The sequence below is a fragment of the Piliocolobus tephrosceles genome, chromosome 4, assembly GCF_002776525.5.
Source record: "Piliocolobus tephrosceles isolate RC106 chromosome 4, ASM277652v3, whole genome shotgun sequence".
NCBI lineage: Eukaryota > Metazoa > Chordata > Mammalia > Primates > Cercopithecidae > Piliocolobus > Piliocolobus tephrosceles.
The window spans coordinates 167,097,738-167,121,596 of NC_045437.1; the positions used below are offsets into that span (position 1 = coordinate 167,097,738).

At 38.1% G+C, this 23,859-nt stretch overlaps 1 protein-coding gene and 2 pseudogenes across 2 annotated transcripts in view; 1 reads left to right on the forward strand and 2 right to left on the reverse strand.

Moving 5' to 3' along the window:
• Positions 1-19,838, reverse strand: part of SNX2 (sorting nexin 2) — a 56,689-nt gene extending 36,851 nt beyond the window's left edge. Inside the window, exons 1-3 of the mRNA XM_023197208.2 lie at positions 19,624-19,838; positions 5,174-5,291; positions 689-852 (exon numbers count right to left, since the gene is read on the reverse strand). Coding sequence (XP_023052976.1) covers positions 689-852; positions 5,174-5,291; positions 19,624-19,731 — 390 coding nt within the window. The 5' untranslated portion in view covers positions 19,732-19,838. The remainder of the gene's footprint in view (positions 1-688; positions 853-5,173; positions 5,292-19,623) is intronic.
• LOC111531107 lies at positions 4,323-4,465 on the reverse strand (annotated as a pseudogene).
• On the forward strand, positions 11,625-12,275 carry LOC111530155 (annotated as a pseudogene). Its single transcript, XR_002727723.2, has one exon. The product of XR_002727723.2 is annotated as a mitochondrial import receptor subunit TOM5 homolog pseudogene (transcript).
• Positions 19,839-23,859: the final 4,021 nt, after the last annotated feature.

The following is a 23,859-nucleotide window of genomic DNA, read 5'->3' on the forward strand; positions in this document are numbered from 1 at the left end:
CACTACCCTGACATCTAACACTGCACCTTAGTTTTAGCTGTTTTTAAAGTTCATATATTAGAATTACATCAGTGTTCTTTTATGCCTTATTTCCCTTAATATTATGTTTGCGAGATTATTCATATTTTTGTATGTGGTTATTTAATCATGATCATTTTAATGACATTATTTCCATGAATGATTTTTAAATATATAATTTTGCCATTAAAATAACCTCCATATTTTTCTTTTCCAAATTCACCTTGTCAGAAATTACTGCCAAATCATGAGAATGTACCTTTAATTGATATACATCCTCCCTTCTTTTTCAAGAGCAACCTTTAAGTATTAATAGTATTTATTACAAATTTTATCAAATAAATTTACACAAAATATCACTTTATTGTGATTAACAGTTTTCAAAGCACGTTTATATATTATCTAACCATCAGAGAAACCCAGGGAAACACACGCTATTATCATAACATCAGAAATGACAAACTCCTTCACTTAACAAGGTAAATGATACGCCCAGGTCACTGGGTGGAGTGGGGAGATGGAAGCCAGATCCCATAACTTATTTAGTCCAAAATTCTTTTCCCAAAATGTCTGAAAGGCTTTGATTAGAAATGACTAACAGCAGAGTGATGTTGGGTTGGGAAAAAAAGGTATATATTTACATATTAATTTAGAATACATTTTCCTGTACCTCTTCCCTGGATCTATCAAAGATCACGGGAGCAGACATACTCTTTGATTCAATTCTAGGAGCAATTAGTGTCGTAGGAGTGACAGGTGTGACTGCAGGAGAAGGTTCCGAGGATAGGATAGGTTCCCTTTCAGGGCTGTCCAAAGAAACTTCTTCTGTGGCTTCTAGACATAGATTAAACAAGTTAGTTAAGAACACTGGCAAGCAAACCCCCAATATTCTACATAGCAGTTAATAGATTATAAAAAATATTTTTATATTACCCACAAATAAAAAATGTCATTTAAAAATAATTGTAATAAAGGAATTTTATGCATCCTTAGTTATTTATCACAACTTTAAAATCAACTGTAACTTTGTTGGTTTTAGAAAGAATACTATTAAGTTAGCTTAATTATACTAGTGGTAGGGATAAGGCTGAAAGAAAAGCAATGATGTAGATGATTCCATATTTGTGTTTGGATTTATAACATCTTATACTTGTGGTAACTTACCTTTCAAATCTTTATTTACACTAATATTATGATTATTTTATACAAATAAACACAAATTTTATGGTGGAAGTCTGCCCACAACTATTTTAACTTGGATTAAAAACTGGTTAGGAAAAGCTACAAAGTTAGTAATCTAAAGCAATTAATTGCTAAAGATTACTGGATATTAATTGGATACACAAATATGACACAAAATAAATAGGTGTTTAGGTTTTAAATTAAAATGCCCACTCACTTGAAAAATCTAATACTAATAATTTTAGAAAATCAAACCAAATCAATAAACTGAATGTCTACAGGCTACATAACATTGTGCTAAGTGCAACGGAAAAACACACAAAAATGTAAAATATCATACCTGCCCTCAGAGAGTTTATAATCTAGTTGGGGAAAACAAGACATAAGCATGTGAAATGTTAAATAATAATAAAAGACTTAAATAATAGCCAGGCAAACAATGAAAAGAATGTTATAAGACATGTAATTGCTACATAAGCTACAGAACAAACACTACAATTTGAGTTGAGACAGGAGACAAAAATCAGGAACAGTTTACAAAATGGATCTGAGAAGACTGAAATGGGTAGAGAAAAAAATGAAGGAAGAATTCAATGAAAATGGAATAATAGCATATGCAAAAAGCAGAGCCAGGAAAGGGAAAATTACAATTGATGGCCATAATGTAAACCACAACTTTGCTGGTTTGTAGAATTGATACTAGGAAAGGAAGGCAGGACCTCAAGGAAAACACAGGACCAGGCCAGTGGTTTCCAACCTGAGGTTCTTAGAGGTTCAAGATGGTGGTAATCATAGTCAGTGAACCATTTTAATCTTAATACCTCAAGGTATAGCAGTAATAGCATATCTACCTGAAATAAGGTTATACACGTCAACATTTTATCAAGCTATGCTTACTGGTTATCTCATATTGATGAGATCCTTACTTAGTATAAATGATCTCTTTACTTTTTCATATTAAAAGTGAAAATGATCAATAACTAAAAATCTTTCAAACTACCGTAACCAGAAGAAGGAAAATGGACTATAGATGTTGAAACAGGATATGATAAGCCTACCAAAACAAAATAAAAGCTTATATGCAACTTCAGGCTGTGATGATTGCTGGTATTTATTACTCTTTTTGTAAAGAAATGAAACCAATAAATAATATGATAAAGTAAAAAAGCAGTATATCAAAGCTACAAGTGCGAGATCTTTACAACAATAAGCAAAACAACAAGCACCAAAGAAAACAAAAACCCCAGAATCTGAAAGAGACACTGTTATTTCGCAACAGACTCACAGGCAAAATATTGTGAGAGATAGTAACTTTATTGAGAAATCAGTATAGATGAAGTCATTTAAACTTTTTAATCACATTTTACTTTACTGATACTGAGTTTTGTGTTATTTACACTAACAGGCTGCTTCATTCAAAAACTGTAGGATTTAGGATTCAATACACTAATATATAATCTGTCTTAAATTTTCTTCATGACACCTTTTAGCTTAATTAAATCAATATATTACAAATTCACAAGGTTTAATTTAAAGCAGACCTAAAGGTTCAGGAAGATGCTTCATAGGTGCTAACTATAAAGATTAAATGTCCCTTGGAGACATGCTTTGAGACATGTATAAACTGATTATGTCAATGTCACTACAGCAATATCTATATTCTTTCCTCTGGTATAGAAGGAACAAATCAAGTATAGTTTTTTCATTAGTGAACAACAGTTTTCACCATCCCAGTAACATATGCTGCTTCCTATTACAGTTTCCTAGAACCATATTCCTCCATAGAAGGAGGAATGCTACACCTGTTAAAATGTATTATAAATAAGAATCAAGCGTAACATTCGTTCGTTCATATAAAAATGATCAGATTAGGTCTTCAGTCACTTAATGAGTCATTATGAAATACAGTTGAGTTTAAGATGAAAGCTAAAGCATAGAAAAGGTTTCTATTTTTAGGTTAACAAAGGAGACAGATGACTATGTTTATTGTTCTTTAGTTCCCATCTCTCTCTTTTTTTAAAACAAACACTTTTTTTAAAACAAATATTCACCATATTTGATTCACAGAATTTAGTATCGACTGCTAGGTAGAATAAAACACTATAAAGATGTTTCTGGCTGGGCTCAGGGGCTCACACCTGTAATCCCAATAATTTGGGAGGCCTAGGTGGGAGGACTGTTTGAGGCCAGGAGTTCAAGACCAGCCTGGGCAACATAGCAAGATCCTATCTCTACAAAACATGAATAAATTATCCAGGTACGGTGGCACATGTCTGTAGACTTAGCTACTTGAGAAGCAAGGGTGGGAGAATTGTTTGTGCCCAGGAGTTCAAAGTTGCTGTGAGCTATGATGGCACCACTACACACTCTAGCTTAGGTGACAGAATGAGAACCTACCTAAAAATTGTTTTTAATTTTTATTCTAACCAAGCTAAGTGGGCAAATATCATTGTATAGTCCTCACTTGGCTAACTCTTTGATCAGCTGTGCATACTGTCAAAAAAAAAAAAAAAACCTTGCATGTACACAAACACACACAGACACAGTTCTGTTGTTACAGTAAGGTTTAAACATATTCATCTACATAGAAATCTGAGATTATAGGGTGAAAGAGTCTTTAAGAAAATGGATAATTTAAAACCTCTTTGTATGACCCTATACTATTAAAGGAATACACAGAATTTTAGATTAGTACTTGATAAGTAGAGAAAGAACTTATGTCATATTTTAGCATAAGATACAAATACCATGAAACGACTTTGAAAGATTGCCTGGAAAAAAGTCCATGAAAGGACATAATAACAAATACTGTAATATTACAACTTTGGTTAACTGTGATTTTAACTCTAAGTTGTTAGGTGGCTTAAAATTTTAAAGAGAGAACATGATGGTATGTGGTATCATACTTTTAATTTTGTGACATAATAAAATATATGAATTCATCTGCAGTGACAACTTCTCATGGATTGAATCAAGGTGTAAATTATATGGATTTTTGTGATGGAGGATTGTATCTTCAAGCATGTTTGTACAAAAACACAGAATGGTTTGAATATTGAACCACCATGAAAGTTGAGAACATAATTATTCATTTTTTATCTTTTTTTCTTTTTCCTTTTTCATGTGAGATGGGTAATGTGCCAATACTATAGCAAGTATTTGCTAGGTTTGAGGGAGGCACATCTCATAGATTAGTGTGAAGTCCCAATTTTATGAGTCAAAATGTTTAGTGTGAAAATCCCAAGCTTATGAGCCACAAAAGAATCCATTCATGTTAAGTTTTAACTCAATGAAAGCCAGTTCAGGTAAATTAGGCCATTAAACACACAAAATAAAATTTACCATTTTCATTTTTGTGTCATTAATTTTAAGGAAGATGTTGCTTTTTAATATTAAAACATTAATTTTCATTTTAAAGCAGAAAATTGTTAAAAAGAGTCCTTTTTTTCTTAAGTTAGGATGAACTACACCAAATCCTGCCCCTGTATCAAAAACAAATCCCTTAAGCATCAATTTATTCACCTAAAAGTGGGTCAAATAGAACAGATGGTAAATGGTACAGCAATTTATTAAAACAGCTTTCAAACATAAATATAGAATAATTTTTAAATCCATAGTTTAATTTTGCTTTGTGACAACTTGTAAGCAATAAAAAAGTACAATCATTGCTATTTCCCAAACTATGAGCGTCACAATCATTAGTCTTTTGCATCTAAGTACTGCCCCCAATCAAATTATAATATATAATTTATTCTCAAATAATTACAGCCAGAAAGAACCACATTTTTGCTTCTCTGGACAGTGCACATTTTTCATAGAGTGATGTGATTGGAAATTCCCCATCCTTCTAAGTTGTTACAAGAGCTGCCACTAACACTTTACACAGAATTTCAGTTTTGTTTTAGATATTTTCTATCTAATAGAAAATATACTGCAATTGACCATTATTAAAAAATAAAGACATGACAATTACCTGCAAAAAGATCTTCTCTGTCATCATCTAATCCAACTTCTGTGGGTTTTGGGCCATTGGAGTTTGCACTAATATCTTCTGCAGGAAGACTAGCTGGTTCTGGAGATGATGGACTTGACTGTTACAAAAGAACAATAATAGGTAAAGGATTGGCATGTTTACCTGCTGTAACTCTGTCACCATGTACTACAGAAATAGAACATTCTCTTGGTAAGAATGGAGGAAAGAACAAGAACAGCTATTTATATTTCCTCCTCTGAGAGTAAGAATGAACTAATAACACACTTTTAACTCATCATCTTTCTTAACAAAAAGTCACTTAAGATTTAAAAAATAAAACCTTTTTTTTCTTTCTATTTTTGAGAAAGGGTCTCACTCTATGGCCCAGGCTGGAGTGTAGTGATGTGAGCTTGGTTCACTGCAGCCTTGACCTCCCAGGCTCAAACGATCCTTCCACCTCAGCCTCCAGGGTAGCTGGGACTAAAAGTGTACATTACCAAACCTGGTTAACTTTTGTTTTTTGTTTGTTTGTAGAGATGGGGTTTCACCATGTTGCCCAGCTTGAACTCCTGAGCTCAAGTGATCCTCCCACCTCAGCCTCCCAAAGTGCTGGGATTATAGGTGTGTGCCAACGCCCCTGGCCAGAAAACCTTTTCTAGTCATCCTTTTTAGAGGTAGTAGTTTGTCATACTAAGTTATAATTAACAAAAACCAAATTTAATATTTTACAGTCATATACAGCAGAACCAAAACCATATCATGTCCCTTGATTTTCAAAAATCCATAATTTTGTTTTTCTTATTGACATGTTTGCTTTTTATCCTGGTGGAGGCAGATATACCCAAACACCAAAATTCCACGTGACTCAACAGACCCTGAAAACATGCTGCATGTCCAAGAAGTTCAAAGCACTGCTTTACTATAAGAGAATTTACCACTAGTTGAATTAAGACCACTTATTCTAACATTTCTATCGCATCAAACTGAAAATGTAACTTCTCAAGACATTTATATTTCATATAAGCCAATGACTATTCTTGTGCTTTTTTTGTTTTTTTTTGTTTTTTTTTTTGAGACAGAGTCTCACTCTATTGCCCAGGCTAGAGTGCAATGATGCAATCTTGGCTCACTGCAACCTCCACCTCCACCTCCCAGGTTCAAGCGATTCTCCTGCCTCAGGCTCCTGAGTAGCTGGGATTACAGGCATGCGCCACCACATCCAGCTAATTTTTGTATGTGTGTGGCGGGGTAAGGGGGCAGGGGCAGGGGGTGGTCTTGTAAACTGAAGAATGTGGGGAAAATCCCAGAGAAAAACCTAGAGAAGGGGATCCCCTAATTTTGAGACTGAATATGTGCAAATCTCAGGGTCAACCCTGAGCAGCACACGTGTAGCCAAACAGCACAGCAATTCTCACAGAATGGAAAACTCAGTTGATACTTGGGTCACTGTCAAAGTCCCAGACTAAGACCTGAGTGGTGCCTGCATGAGACAGACCCGAAGAAGCAAAAGCTTTGAAAACTGAACTGAGATTAGAACCACTGCCCACAGAAGGCAAAACAGAATTTGTAATCTGAACCTAAGCAAGCTGATTGCCTGACAAAACAAAAAAATAAACAAAAAAACCCAATAGTCTCCAAAGGATTATAACAGGATGCAGAGTTTACACAATATAACATTTTGGATGTTTAAGATATAGTCCAAAATTATTTGTCATAAAGAGTCCAAAAAATGTGACCAAATCTTGAGAAAAGACAATCAACAGATGTCAACCTAGAAATAACCCAGATGTTGAATGTATTATTTTTAAAACTTTTAAAAGCATTTCTAACTATGTTGTATGAAGTAAAGGTAAACATATCTGAAGTGAATGAAATGACAGCTATCAGCAAAGAAACAGAAGCTGCTACAAAAAAAAGAAAGCTGCTACAAAAAAAAAAGAAAATATTAGAACTGAAAAAAAAAATTACCTAAAACAAAAAGTTCACATAAGTGCAATAACAGAATGAGCTGTTACTGTAGAGAATAATGGGTTGTTATTGTTATTGACAGAGCAAAGTTAGTGCAATTGAAAATAAATCTATAGAAAATATCCAATCTGAATAACAAAGATAACTTCTCCTGAGAAAAGAAGTTGAAAAAATGAACAAAGCCTCAAAGACCTATGGGACAATACCAAAATGTTCCAGAAGGAAGGATGAAAGATTGCTGCAGAAGTATTTAAAGAAACAGCAGCTGAAATTTCCCGAATTTGGTGAAAGATATAAATGTACAGATTCAAGAAGCTCAGCAAACCTCAATGAGGCTAAAATCAAAGAATACTATGCCTACACACGTTAGATTCAAACTTTTGAAAACAGAAGCTATAGGGGAAAAAATATAAGCAGCTGGAGAAAAACAACGTATTTTCACAGGTGAATACCAATTCAAACAACTGTGGATTCCTCATCAGAAATCACAAAGGCTACAGAACACTTTCAAAATGTTGAAAGACTTATTGACCCAGAAACCATCCTTCAGGACTGAAGGTAAAATAAAGTTTTCAGATGAAGTACAAATTAAGAATATTCATCACCAACAGATCTGCTCAAAAAGAAATGCTGAAGGAAATTCTTTATGCTAAAAAGAAAAATTACAAGAGCAAACTTTGGATAAAGGAAAAGCAACAAAAATGGCAAATATCTGAATAAATAAAGCAGATTATTTTTCCTCTTAAGTTCCTTAAAATAGACATGACCATTGAAGTAAAGATTATAATACAGTATACAGCTATAATACACGTAAACTATTCGCAATGTATAATGTATTCTTATCATAACTGAATGCTCATATTGCTAATACCTTGGGTACTCATAGTTTTGACACCAGAAACAAAGAAAGAAAAACAAACATGTTTATATAACAAGAACAACCTTTTCACCTCATAGTCCAGAGCCCAAGAGCAGACTGCACAATGGGAATGATGTGGGCAGTGGGCAACTCAAGTAGAGGCTGCTGGGGAGCAGTCCTATCACTATGGAGAGACTATGAGGAATCTACTTCCTTCAAGTGTCCAACAATCAGCAGCTTGGAGTGCCCTGCTCAACTGCCAGGGAGCTGTCACTCTTTTTCTTTCTTTTTTTTTTGAGACAGTCTTGCTCTGTCCCCCAGGCTGGTGTGCAGTCGTGCAATCTTGGCTCACTGCAACCTCTGCCTCTCAGGTTCAAGCAATTCTCCTACCTCAGCCTCCCAAATAGCTGGAACTACAGGCGCACACCACCATGCCTACTTAATTTTTGTATTTTTTGTAGAGACGGGGTTTCACCATGTTGGCTAGGCTGATCTCAAACTCCTGACCTCAAGTGATCCACCTGCTTTGACTTCTCAAAGTGCTAGGATTACAGGCGTGAGCCACCACACCCAGCCAAGAGAGCTGTCACTCTTTAAAGGTTGTAAAAACCTACTTATCTTTGTTCTGCCTCTCCATGCCTCTTCCAGGTTCCTACTGAATAGGAAAAGAGCTGCTTTCTAGTGGATGGAAAGGAGTATGGAGAGAGCAACTGCCAAATGAGAAAGTGATGGTGGAAAAGAACACTGATGGCTTCTCTGCCTGTGGCACAGGTTCTGCATGATCAGAACTGCAGTTGTCCAAGATATACAACTGAGTAGACATCTGTATTCTTAATAAATGAATATTCCTTTATTCCCCCACACCATCACCTGGTAGTAGCAGGATAAAAACCTTTAACATTTTTTGCTAGTATCTCTTCAATTAAAAAGTGGCACTTTGGATTCCAAACAAGATCAACAAGGACCACTAAAGCCTCCCTCCCCCACAGACCGACACTAAAAATTCTGGATAGAATACAAAAAGCAACAATATAAAAGTAAAAAAATAGCAGGCAGACTAAGGAGGGAGCCAAAATGTAAAAAATAGCCCATCCTTACAAGGATCCATTTTGCCATTTTTTCCTGTGTTCTGTCTTGACTTTTCCTGAGGATGGCGCCAACTGCAAAACTATGCTATTGGTGTGGGCAGCAATGACTTACAAGCATAAAGGAGGGAAGGTAAATGAACCTATGTGGTTGTAAAGCTTAGCATTTTACATGATGTATAATACTAACTCAGGTATGTATATTTTAAGCTGCAGGGCAACCACCAAAAAATATATTTAAATATAATGATATTAAACAAATATCCAGTAGATAAAATGAAATACTAATAAACATAAAGTAATACACAAGATAGGAGAAAAGGAAAAAAACTGAGGAGAAAAATGGTAAGCAAATAAAATGGTAGATCTAATCTAGCCACATCAGTAATTAAATAAATAGCCTAAACACACCCATTAGGAAACACAGATGGCTAGACTGGATATAAAAATAACTACACATATGTTGCCTTAAAAAAACCTGCTTTAAAGACATATTAAATAAGTTAAAAGTAAAACAATAAAAAAGATATGTCATGCAGACAATCTATAAGAAAGCTGTTGTGCTAAACATCAGAGTGTGTACACTTCAGAATAAGAAATATTATCATCAATAAAAAGGGACATTATATGATAAAAGGGTCAATTTACCAAGAAGACAAAACAATCCTAAGCATCTATGTAACAAAAGAGCTTCAAAATACATAAATGAAAAACTAAGTGAACTAAAACAAGAAATAAAAATTAAAAATATACAATTATACTTGGAGACTTCGACACTCTTCTCTCAGTAACTGATAAAACAAGTAAATAGGTAACAGGGAAAGACAGAAAAGTATCAACCAACTTGACCTAACATTTATAGGACACTCCACCCAACAAAACAGACTACATATTCTTTTCAAAAGTGCAGACAGAACATTTATCATAATAGAACATGTTCTGGGGCCATAAAGCAAACTTTAACAAGTTAAAAAAATGAAAGGCATAAAACATTCTCTTACCATCACCAAATGAAATCAGAAATCAGTAATAGCTATCTGGAAAATCCTCAAATTTTGCAAATTAAATAATATACTTCTAAATAACTCACAGGTCAAATAAGAGGTCACGCGGGAAACTAGAAATTATTTTAAACTGAATGAAAGCAAAAACCACAGTATCAAAATTTGTGGAATGTAGCCAAAGTTGTGCTTAGAGGGAAATACATAGCTAAACAGCAACAGCAGGGAAAAAAGTCTCAAAACAATGATCTAAACTTCTACTTTAATAAGAAACTAAAAAACCAGGCTCGATTCAGTGGCTCACACTTATAATTCCAGCATTTTAGGAGGCCAAGATAAGTGGCTCACTTGGGGCCAGAAGTTCGAGAACAGCCTGGGCAACATAGTGTGACGCTCCGTCTCTACAAAAAAAAAAAAAAAAAAAAAAAAATTAATAAAAAAAATTAGAAGAGCAAATTAAACAAAAAGCAAGCAGAAGAAAGAAAACAAAGAGCAGAAATCAATGACATTCACAACAGAAACAATGGGGGAAAAAATCAATGAAAGCAACAGTTAATTGTTTGAAAAGATCCTAAGAGGATATCAAACCTCTACCAAATCAAAATACATAAACAGACAGACAGAAGATATAAATTACCAGTATCATCAATAAAAAGAAAAGTTTACCCTCCACAAACTCCACAAACATGATAATAGGATAAGCACTATGAAAAACAGTATGCCCATAAATTTCACAACTGAGACTGAATGGATAAATTCCCTAAAAGATACATACTTCCAAAGTTTACCATGAAGTAGTCCTGTATTTTAAAAATTGAATTTGTCATTAAAAGCCTTCTCACAGGCCAGGCGCGGTGACTCACGCCTGTAATCCCTTCCCACAAGCGCGGTGGCTCACGCCTGTAATCCCAGCACTTTGGGAGGCCGAGGCAGGTGGATCACGAGGTCAGGAGATCGAGACCATCCTGGCTAACATGGTGATACCCCATCTCTACTAAAAATACAAAAAATTAGCCGGGCGTGGTGGCGGGCACCTGTGGTCCCAGCTACTCAGCAGGCTGAGGCAGGAGAATGGCGTGAACCCAGGAGGCGGAGCTTGCAGTGAGCCAAGATGGCGCCACTGCACTCCAGCCTGGGCGACAAAGCAAGACTCCATCTCAAAAATAGAAAAAAAAAAAAAGCCTTCCAACACAACACACAAAACTACAATTCCGATGACTTCGTTAGTAAATTCTATCAACATTTAGGGAAGATGTAAGACTAATTCCATACAACCTCTTCAAGAATATGGAATAAGAAGAAACACTTGCCCAATCACTTAATGAAGATAGCGTTTCTGATATGAAAACCAAAGACATATGAAAAAGAAAACACAAATATCTGTCATGAACATAGACATAAAAGCCTAAACAAAATCTAGCAAATTGCATCCAGCAATATATAAAAAGGAAAAATACATTATGATTGTGTGGGGTTTATCCCAGGACTGCAATGCTGATTCAACCTTTTTGAATGAGTTTGAAAATCATTCTGGTGGAAACTGCAAAGTCAGAGCCGCGATGTTCCGGATTGAGGGCCTCGCGCCGAAGCTGGACCCGGAGGAGATGAAACGGAAGATGCGCGAGGATGTGATCTCCTCCATACGGAACTTTCTCATCTACCTGGCCCTGCTGCGAGTCACTCCATTTATCTTAAAGAAATTGGACAGCATATGAAGACTGGACATCTCATATGAATGCACGATATGAAGAGCCTGGTTACAGTTTCGACTCCTCTCTGCAAGTGAATAGGCCCAGAAAGGTGTAAGAGACTCTTTGAATGGACATAAAATTCTGCTTGTTAAGAACAAGTTTGGCTCTGGTAACTGATGTTCAAAGCTAAAATTTAAAACTATTTGGGAAGTATGAAACGATATCATGATCTGGTGTACCCTTATCCCTGTGGCATTTTGCCTCTGACAATACTGGTATAATTGTAAATAATGTCAAACTCCATTTTCTAGCAAGTATTGAGGGAGCTGTGTCTGAAATGGCACTGTCTTGTCAGTCATTTCTGTTTACCTTTTCTGCCCAGAGTGTATTTGTGAAGAGTCTCTTAATAGTTATGTTTTGTGGAAATCAACACACAACCACAACGACTTTTAAGCACAGGATCATTAGTCTATGTTTCTAATAAACATATCGATTAAGGAAAAAAAAAAAAAAAAAAAAGAAAATCATTCTGAGGGTGGGGCTTAAAAAAAAAAGAAAAAAATCAATATAATCTACCTTTATGAATAAACTAAAGAAAAAAACTATATGATTATCATAATGAATGCAGAAAAAGCATTTGTCAAAATTAACATCCATTCATGGATAAAAACTCTCAGAAAACTAGAAACAAGAGAACCTTTCATTTGATTAAGCTCATTAAAAAAAAAACCTTACAGATAACATCTTATATCCTAAGATCATGAAAAAGGAAAGAATATTCACTATCACCACTTTTATTCAATATTACACTGGTGGTCCTACCCAGCCATTAGGACAAGAGGAAAAAAAATGGTATAAAGACTGAGAGAAGGAAATAAAACTCCAATCACAAACAATATGATTATCTACATAGAAAATCATCGGACTCTACATAAACATACTAAACCTAGTAAGTGTTTAGAATGTTGCTATCATACAGGGTCAACATGCAACCAAAGGGGAAATACAGAAAGTAAAGAAACAAAAGCACTAAAAACTATGAAATACTCAGCATACAGATCTAGCACATATTTTGTTATGTGCTAGAAAACTACAAACGTTAGTGAAAAGCTACAAACGTTAGTGAAAGAAAATCAAGTAAGATCTAACTAAATAAATAGAGAGATTATGCTTTTAGCTTGAAGGCTCAATATTGTTAATGGGTTAATTCTCCTGAAACTAATTTATTAATTCAACACAATCCCAATTAAAATCTCAGCAGGATTTTTCAGTAGAAAAAATCAACAAGTTGATTCTAAAATTGTAAGAAAAAGCAAAAGAACTAGAATAGCCAAGGCAAGTTTTAAAATAACAAAGTCAGAGGAGTCATTCAACTTGATTTCAAGATTCAGATTAAGTAATCAAGTAGTGTAGACTGGGAAAGGATTCTCTTTCTTTTTTTTTTTTTTTTTTTTTTTTGAAACGGAGTCTTGCTGGAGTGCAGTGGCCGGATCTCAGCTCACTGCAAGCTCCGCCTCCCGGGTTCACGCCATTCTCCTGCCTCAGCCTCCCAAAGTGCTGGGATTACAGGCTTGAGCCACCGCGCCCGGCCAGGATTCTCAATAGATCAATGAAACAATACAGAAATAGGTCAACCCACACATACATGGTCTGTTCATTTCTGAAAAAGACAGCCCAATAAAGAAAGGCTAGAGTTTCAACAAATGGTGCTGGAATAATTAAATATCTGTATTATAAAAAAAGAATGTCAACCCATATCTTATACAAAAATTAACTCAACATGAATCCTAAATGTACAATGTAAAATTATAAAATGTTTGGAAGAAACTAAAAGCAAAACCTTTGTGACTGTGGGTTAAAGTTAGCAAAGGATTTCATATATGTGACATCTAAAATACTATCAATAAAAAAAGAAAAGACAGCTTTCCTTTACCAAAATGTTAAACATCCACTCTGACAAAGATACTGTTAATCAAACAAAAACACACGTCACCAGGCAGGCACAGTGGCTCACGCCTGTAATCCCAGCAGTTTGGAAGGCCAAGGTGGATGGATCACAAGGTCAAGAGATCAAGACAATCCTGGCTAACATGGTGAAACCTTGTCTCTCCTAAAAATAAAAATAAAAAAAATAGCTGGACACGGTAGCGTGTGCTTGTAGTCCCAGCTACTCGGGAGGCTGAGGTAGGAGAATCGCTTGAACTGGGGAGGCGGAGGTTGCAGTGAGCTGAGATCACACCACTGCACTCCAACCTAGCAACAGAGCGAGACTCCATCTCAACAAAAACAAAAAACAAAAACAAAAAAACAAAAAACACAAGTCACGGACTGGGAAAAAAAAAATTCAGAACTTTAGAAAAAATAATTCTCAAAATTCAGTATTTTAAACGAGCAAAACAGGTCAGGTGCAGTGGTTCATGCCTGTAATCCCAACACTTTGGGAGGCTGAGGCAGGTAGATTACTTGAGGTCAGGAGTTCAAGACAAGCCTGGCCAACATGGCAAAATCCCATCTCTACTAAAAATACAAAAATTAGCTGGGCGTGGTGGTGGGCGCCTGTAATCCCAGCTACTAGGGAGGCTGAGGAAGGCAAATCTCTTGAACCCGGGAGGCAGAGGTTGCAGTGAGCAGAGATTGTACCAACTGCACTCTAGCCTGGGCAACAGAGTGAGACTCCATCTCAAATAAAATAAAATAAAATAGGCCAGGTATGGAATAGGCCGGGCATGGTGGCTCACACCTGTAATCCCAGCACTTCGGGAGGCTGAGGCGGGCGGACTGCCTGAGGTTAGGAGTTGGAGACCCACCTGGATAACATGGTGTAACCCTGTTTCTACTAAAAACACAAAAATTAGCTGGGTGTGGGGCCTGTAATCCCAGCTATTCAGGACGCTGAGGCAGTAGAAACTCTTGAACCCAGGAGGTAGAGGTTGCAGTGAACCAAGATCTCACCACGGCACTCCAAGCCTGGGCGACAGAGGAAGACTCTGTCTCAAATAAAATTAAAATAAAATAATAAGCAAAAGATGTAAAAGAACATATAACCAAAAAAGATCATATTCAGATGTTACGTACATAAAAAGATACTCAGCAACATTAGCCATTAGGGAATATATGGCACGAGGTAACACTAAACACCTCTTAGAATGGCTAAAAGTCAGTGGTGTGTTGGCAAATGTTTAGCAATCAGATCTGCAGAGGAGAAGATCCAGATTTTTAGCTTTTGCTGATTTCTGTGGTAGAGTTGGGAAGACACGTACTTTCCACCATACAAACATAATTAATCTCAAGAGCATAGGTAATAGGGAAATGTAGTAAAGGAATTAGTGAGGAGTTTTGTATATTTATTATTTTTACATATTTATAACATTAATAAAAATTTTATACATTTATAAACTTTACATATGTATATATTTAATTTTAAATTCATTGTATTTAACTTGTAATAATGGAGGTTTATTAACTAGTTCATAAAATTCCTAAAAATGTAACATGCAGTTCTTGTTAGCAAGACCAGCCTTAAGCTCACCATTGCCTAAAATTAAAACTGATAATAACAAGTGCTGACAAGGATATGGAAAAGATGTCATTCTTAGTCATTACTGATGCAATGAAAAATGGTACAGCCACTTTGGAAAATAGTTTGGCAGTTTATTTAAAGTTAAGCTTATATTTACCACACAACCCAGCCACCTTACTTTGTATGTATGCTGCAAAACTGAAAACTCATGCTCACACAAAAGCCTGTAAGTACACGTTTATATTGCTTTATTCATAAATACCCCAAACTGGAAACAACTGAAATGTCCTTTGGCTGATCAACAGACAAACTGTCATTAACAACTGATACACAGAACAAACTTAATGACTCTCAAATGCTTTATGTTAAGTTAAAGAAAGTCAAACTCTAAAAGTTTCATAATGTATGATTCCACCTATATGACATTCTAGAAAAGACAAAATTTTAGGCAGAAAACAGATCAGTGGTTGCCAGAGGCTGGAAAGAGGCTAAGAAAATTTCTTCAAGAAAAGTTGAGCATCCCTCTCTCAAGCAACTTCATAGAATAACATATTTTTATAGGATCTAAAAATAATTCATTCAAAACTTTTTAAATTTAATGGTTTCAAGAGAAAGTGGTCAACTAGAATCATGCTTCTTCACAAATCTCTTTCTAGTAATTTTCCATGCTTAATGCATTTAAATACCTGTTCACAAATTTTTCCCTCTGAAACATAGATAATTCATAATGAAATTTTCAAAAAATTCATACATTTAAAGTTGGAGGCCCAAGGATTAGAAAACAGAATTAAGAAAACAAGGCCAGGCACGGTGGCTCAGGCCTGTAATCCCAGCACTTTGAGAGGCCAAGGTGGACACATCACGAGGTCAGGAGTTCAAGACCTGCTTGGTCAACATGGTGAAACCTCGTCTCTACTAAAAATACAAAATTTAGCCAGGTGTGGTGGTGTGCATCTGTAATCCCAGCTACTTAGAAGGCTGAAGCAGAGGATGCAGTGAGCCGAGATTGCGCCACTGCACTCCAGCCTGGGACACAGCAAGACTCCGTCTCAAAAAAAAAAAGAAAGAAAAGAAAAGAAAACAAGTTACATACACTTTTACTACCTGTTGTGTTAGAACAGCAGATATTAAACTTGTTCTTAGTTCCTCTTTATCAAAAGTGTCTCTTGTCTTCTTCTACTTTCTCTTGATAATTCTCAACCACTTTTAGGGCCTCAAAGATCATCTCCACGCAACCAAGTCACTCCAGTCTTCTATACTGTTTCTGTACCTTGTGCAGATATTTAATTACACATATATCACCTGGTATGGCAGGTATTTATTCACATGGTTGTATTTATTATATTGACTTCTGTTGGTTCATACACTCCACTAGAGGAGGACTAGATTTTCACAAAGATCCCGGTTTAGTGTTTTCAATAAATTTAAGATAGACTCCCAAAGCTACATCTCTAGCCCATCCAGCATCCCTAGCTGCCTAATGCTATCTTCACTGATATAACATATCCTCAAGTGAAATAAACTTATTATTCCCTCCCCTAAGAATCATCTGAAGGGAGGCATTTTTATAAGTCTTCTGAATATTACCTTTTAATCTGTTATTACATCAGTTCTCTTTTCTCCTTTATTATTTGCACTTTCGTTCTTTAGGCCTTTAACCTCAGACTGTTTAAACTGCCTCCAACTCTGAACAACACAAACTGGGGCCTGTCAGGGGAGGGTGGGAGAGCATTAGGGAAAAGACCTAATGCATGCTGGGCTTAATACCTAGGTGATGGGTTGATAGGAGCAGCAAATCACCATGGCACACATTTACCTATTAAGAAACCTGCAAATCCTACACAAGTAACCCAGAACTTGAAAAAGTAAAATAATTTCTTTTAAAAAGTGCCTCCAACTCATCCCATTTTGGGAAACCAGTCTGGCAACTCTTCAAATGATTAAACTTATGTAAAAGTTTAAAAAGTTGATCTTATAGAAGTAGAAAGTGAGTGGAGTCTGGGAAGGGGCCAATAGTCAAAAATGGGTTAATATACAAAATCACAGCCAAATAGGAGGAATAAACTCTAGTGTCCTAGAACTTACGATCTATATCAGAATTACCTAGGGCCTTGCAACTCAATGTTGTCTATGGACCAGAGGCACTGATATCAGGAAAGCTTGTTAAAAATGCCGAATATCGGGCTCTACTCAGTCCTACAGAATCAGAATTTGCACTTCAACAAGATCCCTATTTATAAAGATTGCAAAACATGGATCTGGAACACTTTATTAAACATGCTGTTTCCAGTGAGGCACACCCATCTGCATTTTAAAGATGAATACTGTGGATACTCCGGCACACCACAGTTTGAGAAGCACTGTTTAAAAGAAAAGTGAAGTACTGAAAGAACGTTCCTTTAAAGCAGTTTTGGTATACTAGGAAATACTGCTATATATTCTTCCCAAATTTGAAAAGAAAAAAAAAAATCTGACTTTACAAATCTCATAGCCACACCACCTTCTGAAAATTAGTAACCTAAATGAGTATATTAAATAAGGGGCTGAGATGAACAATCAAAAACAAATGCGTTTACAACTTTCACGTGCGTTAACCAAGATAAATTATTCATAAACAAACTTTGCAGACTTACGGAAGAAAGGTTATAACGCTCTGGTTTTTAAAAAGTTCCATTCACATGGGAAATACAGATTATAGTTCTTTTTACTCAACTCTAAAAGATCCCCAACAGAATGCTTAGCCTTCACAGTATTCTAGTTCACACTAGGGTCAATCAAGTTTGTTCTGATTCTCGCTGGTAGAAAAACTGTATCCTCCAAAAGGAATACAGGTCTTAGGATCCTGCAGACACTTTCAACACACGTACATGTTAAAGTAGCTGTATAGTAAGTATAAAGAGCTAAAGGGATACTAATCCCCAAAAATATATTCTGCAAAGTAATTTTTATTAATTTTAGGAGGTGCTGGTTTTAACTCAGGCAAACATTTACCATTAGGCTTGTGCAAAAGTAATTGCGGCTTTTGGCTATTAAAAGGGATGGCAAAAAACGCAATTACTTTGTCCCAACCTAATAAATACACATGTTCAAGATTTTGTGAGAGACACAAAGATGATCAGGAAACTAACACTAGCTGCAGGAAGCCTATAACCTGAGGGGACGTGGGGTTTGGCTGGGACATTGCACATGCAATTAGCAGAATGTGATCAGTGCTGAAAACGGTTTCCGGGTTTCCAGTTTCAGGTAACTGAATTTCAGATAATGGACATTTTACAGTAATTTCCAATTGATTGGGTGCAGAGTTGAACAAGCCAAGAAAGCTTATTAAAAGTACTTCATAAGCAAGTACAGCCCACGGTAAACAATCCTCTGGGAAATTTCGTACATTTTAATTCACATACACACACTTAAAATTAGGCTGTGAAGTGTGGGTGCTCTCATCAAACGCAAAGCAATTCAAATGTGAACTGGATATAGGAGGGCCCAATACAGTTAAGTTTACACAGGGTGTTTCCTTTGACAAAAACAGGAACACACAGCTTCAGAGATCGCTGATCAAGCGAGAAAAGAGGAAAGAGTGGACATCTGTTTCTATTTCTCCCTAGGTAACTTAGAAAAAAAAAAACCACACACACACACACACAACAGCAGTTTCCTGGACTAATCCTGCCTTCAGTTTTACATTTTACAAACACTATGACCTTTTAAAAGTCTAGGAACTAAAGACAAACAAAAACAGGCAAACGCATTTACCTAATTAACAGTCCAAATCGAAAACAGCTCCCTCAAGAGGAACCCTCAGTCCGTGAAGAGCCATTCCCGGGAAAGGGCACCCATTCGTTTCCCACAGACCGTCAGCCCCTCAGCGCTCACTTCATTGCACTCCCCTGGCAGCGGCACATCCTTCCTCGGGAAAGGAAAAGCGAGCACCTCTCCAAACCGGCTACTGAAGCCCCCGGAGAGCTCGGTGGAGGTTTACTGGGATGCAGAGCAAGCCCTTCGCTGGCTTGAAGAGTAGGAGGTGTAAGTGACACCGAGGAAGGCCAGCTGAGCTGGGAAAGGGCCGCTGCCATTCTCGGTTCGGTCCCGGCCCCTCAAGAGGATTAGGTCGGCACCCCCGGGTCGCAGGCTGCTCTCCTGAGGAGGCCTTGCACTCAGCCCAAGACACAGACCTCTCACAGGCACTGGAGGTGGGGCTCGCGTCACAGGTGTCACCCCTAGACGGTCCTTGCAAACCCGGGGGGTGGGGAGGGAAAAGTCGGGGCAGGGGAAAGGTGAGACGAGCGACAGCGACGCAGCGCAGCACCCACAGCGACGCGATCTCACCTCTAGGGTGGAGACAGTGCTGGTGAACAGGTCCTCTCCGTCCTCTAGATCCTCAAAGTCGGTGGGCTTCCCGTCCCCCAGCGGAGGAGGCTCCCTCTCGGCCGCCATTTTCGCTCGCCCGGACTACTGCGCGAGCTGGGCCTCGCGGACCCGTCACGTGAGCACGCACGGCTGGGCCCGCGCCGACCCGCCAGCTGCCCCGCCCCCGGCCGGCCCCTCAACGCCCCGCCCAGCCGCGCTCGGCCCCGCCCCCGGCCTCTTGACAGTGCCCACCCGGAGCGCGAGGCTCTCGCCCCGCCCCTTTGTCCCGCCTCCTCTCTGCAAGTCCGGGACGTAGCCCTCTTTTTGCCGCCGACTTGCTAACCCGACTTACGTGACAGAATCTTGGACTTTATTACCACAGCACCTTCTTGGCGGGACTAGGCTAAATGATTTCTGTTGGCACTACCAGTTTTTAAATCTTCTGTAGGAAGTGGTAGAGCCTGGGGACCAGTCTCTAGGCTTGGATTGCACACAGGCTGAGGGCGAGATGGAGTATTGGTGGGCGAGAGACACATACTGTCTCTTAGATCTCTCTAGAACTGTCCAGTAGAACTTTGTGACATGATGGAAGTGTTCCCTATCTGTACTGTCCAATACAGTAGCTACTGGCCACCTGTGACCCCTGAACACTAGAAATGTGGCCAATTTGTGTGGAACTGAGTTTTAAAATTTTATTTAATTTTAATTAATTTAAATATAATTAGCCACATGTGGCCAGTGGTTACCTATTTAGTGATTGCAGCTCTAGATAACGAAAGGGCCCTGAATAATTTATCGTCTGCTATTCACTCCAATTTTATCATGAGCCACATAATTTTTTTCACAATAAGTCAAAAAGTCTAGAAAAATGATAGGAAAATCAATGGATGATTCTTAAGAGCACAGAGTCACATTCCCTGTCCTGCAATCCACCACCTTATGGAAAGTCTGGAGTCTGTCATGGGTCAGAAACGTCAACCTCTTATGAAAGCTCCCAGCCTGACTTGAGGTGATTAGTATACACATCCTTAAGTTTTACGTGTGCCTCTATTTATTGCTTACTGCTTTCTGTCTTATGCTATGGTCACATATATTCCCAGCTTATCTTTCTTAGTGGACATCTGAAATAGGTGAAATATAGGTCCTGATGCTTGTTACAGAGACCCACATTAAAAGTGGTTTGAAAAATGAACAAGTTTAATTGTCCCTCATGTAGGACTAGGGCTGGTGTGAAGGTTCTATGAGATCATTCAGGGATATGGGCCCCTTCCGTTGTTCTGCCCTCCCTAGGATGTAGTCTCTTCCTCATGGTTCAAGTCAGCTCACCACCACAGTTACACCACGTTCCAGCCAGCAGAAAAAGAGTGGAAGGAAAACAATCATGTCACCTTCCTTTTAAGGGCACAGTTCAGAAGCTGCACACACCACTTTTGTCCACATTCCTTTGACCAGCTCATTAGCTACATGGCCGTCTCTAGTTACAGGAAACATTAGGAAGTGCAGTTGTTATTTCTCCCCCCAAAAATTAGGGGTTCACTTACCCTTGAAGAAAGTAGAGAACTAGTGGTCTCTGCTAGTGCATTCATGGTTTTCATGGTAGCATACCTGAACTTGCTTCTCAGCTGTGAGTTTTCTCCACCTCAGGGAGGGAATACATCACCTAGGCTTAAACCAAACACAGCATTGGCTCTTTAGTCTCAGTTATTTGTGGGGGATCAGAATCAGGTGCCTTTTCCCTAAACTCTCAGAAGCTTTGATTATCTTTCTTTCCCTAGTCAGTCTAAACTCTATGAGCCAGAACTGCAATAATTGTCTTGCTGTTTTTCTCAGCTCATCTTCCTTGGTTCCTTGCTTTTCTGTTTCACCTTCTCTGAAATCCCAAATTCAGCCATCAATTTCTCTAATCTTATATCCAGATTGCTAAAGTATTTAGCATAATAAATCCCAACCTCAGATTGAAGATCATATAAGTCCATTATTTCCAGTCCCTACTTCTACACTGCCTAAATACCGTTAGTTGTTTCGTTTCCAATTCCTTCAACTATTCTTCCCAGCATAGGTGCTGAAAAGTCATTTTCTCCTCAAGTATCCCACCATCTTTTTCTCTTCATATTCATCAAATGATTTAGCCTCCTCATTGAATGACAAGATAAAATCCACTGCGTGAATCACTTCACCTTCAAGTACAATTGAAATTCTCTTCTCTTTATGCTCCCACCAGTTGTTGTGTATGTTGTAACACCTACCATGTTGTGCTGTGGTCACAGACACTGTTCTATCACCCCAATGGATGAGGGATCATTGATGGCAGGGAGCATTCATTATTTGAGGATGGATCCTGAGTGGCCAGCCCTGTATAAGTTATTTATTGCTATAAAACAAACTACATAAACACATAACAGCTTGTAACCATAAATATTTATTTTCTCACGGTTTTTGTGGATCAAGAATCCTCATGGTTCAAGTCAACCCACCACAACAATTACACTGCATTCCAGCCAGCAGAATAGGAGTCAAAGGGAAACAATGATGTTACCTTCCTTTTAAGGGCACATTCCAGACGTTGCACACACCACTTTTGTCCACATCCCTTTGACCAGCTCATTAGTTACACAACTTAACTGGGTGCCCCTGACTCAGAGTCTCTCAGAAGGCTGCAATCAAGGTGTTGACCAGGTAAGCAGTCATCTCAAGACTCAACTGGAGAGGACCTGCTTCCAAACTCACGAGCATAGCTGGTGGCAGGCCTCACGTTATTTCTGGCTATTGGCCTGAAACTTGAGTTCCTTGCCATACAAGCCTCTTCGTAAGGCTTCCCACACAACATGTCTGCTTGCTGCTCCCAGAGCAAAGACTTTTGAGAAAGACACAAGGAGACAGTTCTAAGACAGTGTAAGATGGAATTAATAAGAAAAGAAGCCAGAGTGTTTTTGTAACCTAATCTCATAAGTAACACCTCATCACTTTTGCTGTATTCTATTCATTGGAAGCCCACACTCAAAGGGAAGTGTAAAACAAGGGTGTGAATAACAGGAGGAAGGGTTTTGAGGGGACATTTTAAAAGTTGCCACAAGGTCCCATAGTGCTTTGCATTCATTAAGATAGATACCCTATTAACACCCTCAGTGAAAGAATGAATGAAATGAAGCTCAGAAGAGCGAGCTAAGTGGAAGATAAAGATTTGGTAGCTGGAGCTACTGTTACATGAGAAGGCCCAGATAGTCTGGGAAGCACAACCCTAAGTCTCTAGCCTGCTAGCCTTCATCATCAGATTTTAAATTCACTGAGCCTCCACAATTGCATAAACCGATTGCTTAAAATAAATCTCTTTCTATAAATATATACATCCTGTTCATGCTGTTTCTCTGGAGAACTGTAACTAATGCACTAGTATAAATTATTATCCTTTCAAGGAATATAAATGAAAAGAATGACAGAATAGGTCAATAACTTGTGGAAGACACAGGTTTATTTTTGTGTGTTTGTTTTATTTTAATGGGAAAGATTTGAACATGCTTATATTAATATATAAGGGAAAGAGGTCAAAAGGGAGCAAGAGGTTGAAAATAGAGAGATAATCAAAAGGATGAGATCTGAAACGCAGGAATGGGAAAAAGGGCAAGTAGATAAATAAATTTGTCTTAAAAAGGAGAAAGGATTCTTCCTCTGAGAGTGGAGATTTGGAAGTGAGAGTTTGTATTAGTCAGCCATTGTTACATAACTATCCATCCCAAAACGCAGTGGTTGAAAATAACCACTGCTTTTTTTTTTTTTTTTTTTTTTGAGACGGAGTCTCACTCTGTCGCCCAGGCTGGAGTGCAGTGGCCGGATCTCAGCTCACTGCAAGCTCCGCCTCCCGGGTTTACGCCATTCTCCTGCCTCAGCCTCCCGAGTAGCTGGGGCTACAGACGCCCGCCACCTCCCCCGGCTAGTTTTTGTATTTTTGGTAAAGACGGGGTTTCACCGTGTTAGCCAGGATGGTCTGGATCTCCTGACCTCGTGATCCGCCCGTCTCGGCCTCCCAAAGTGCTGGGATTACAGGCTTGAGCCACCGCGCCCGGCCAACCACTGCTTATTATTTCTCATGAGTCTGCAGATTAAGTAGGCAGTTCTACTGGACCAGATTTGGCAGATCTTGTCTTCAGGCTTGTTCATGCTCTGTGTCAGCTGATAGATTGGCTGAGACTGGCTGGACTAGGAAGGTCTTGGCTAGGA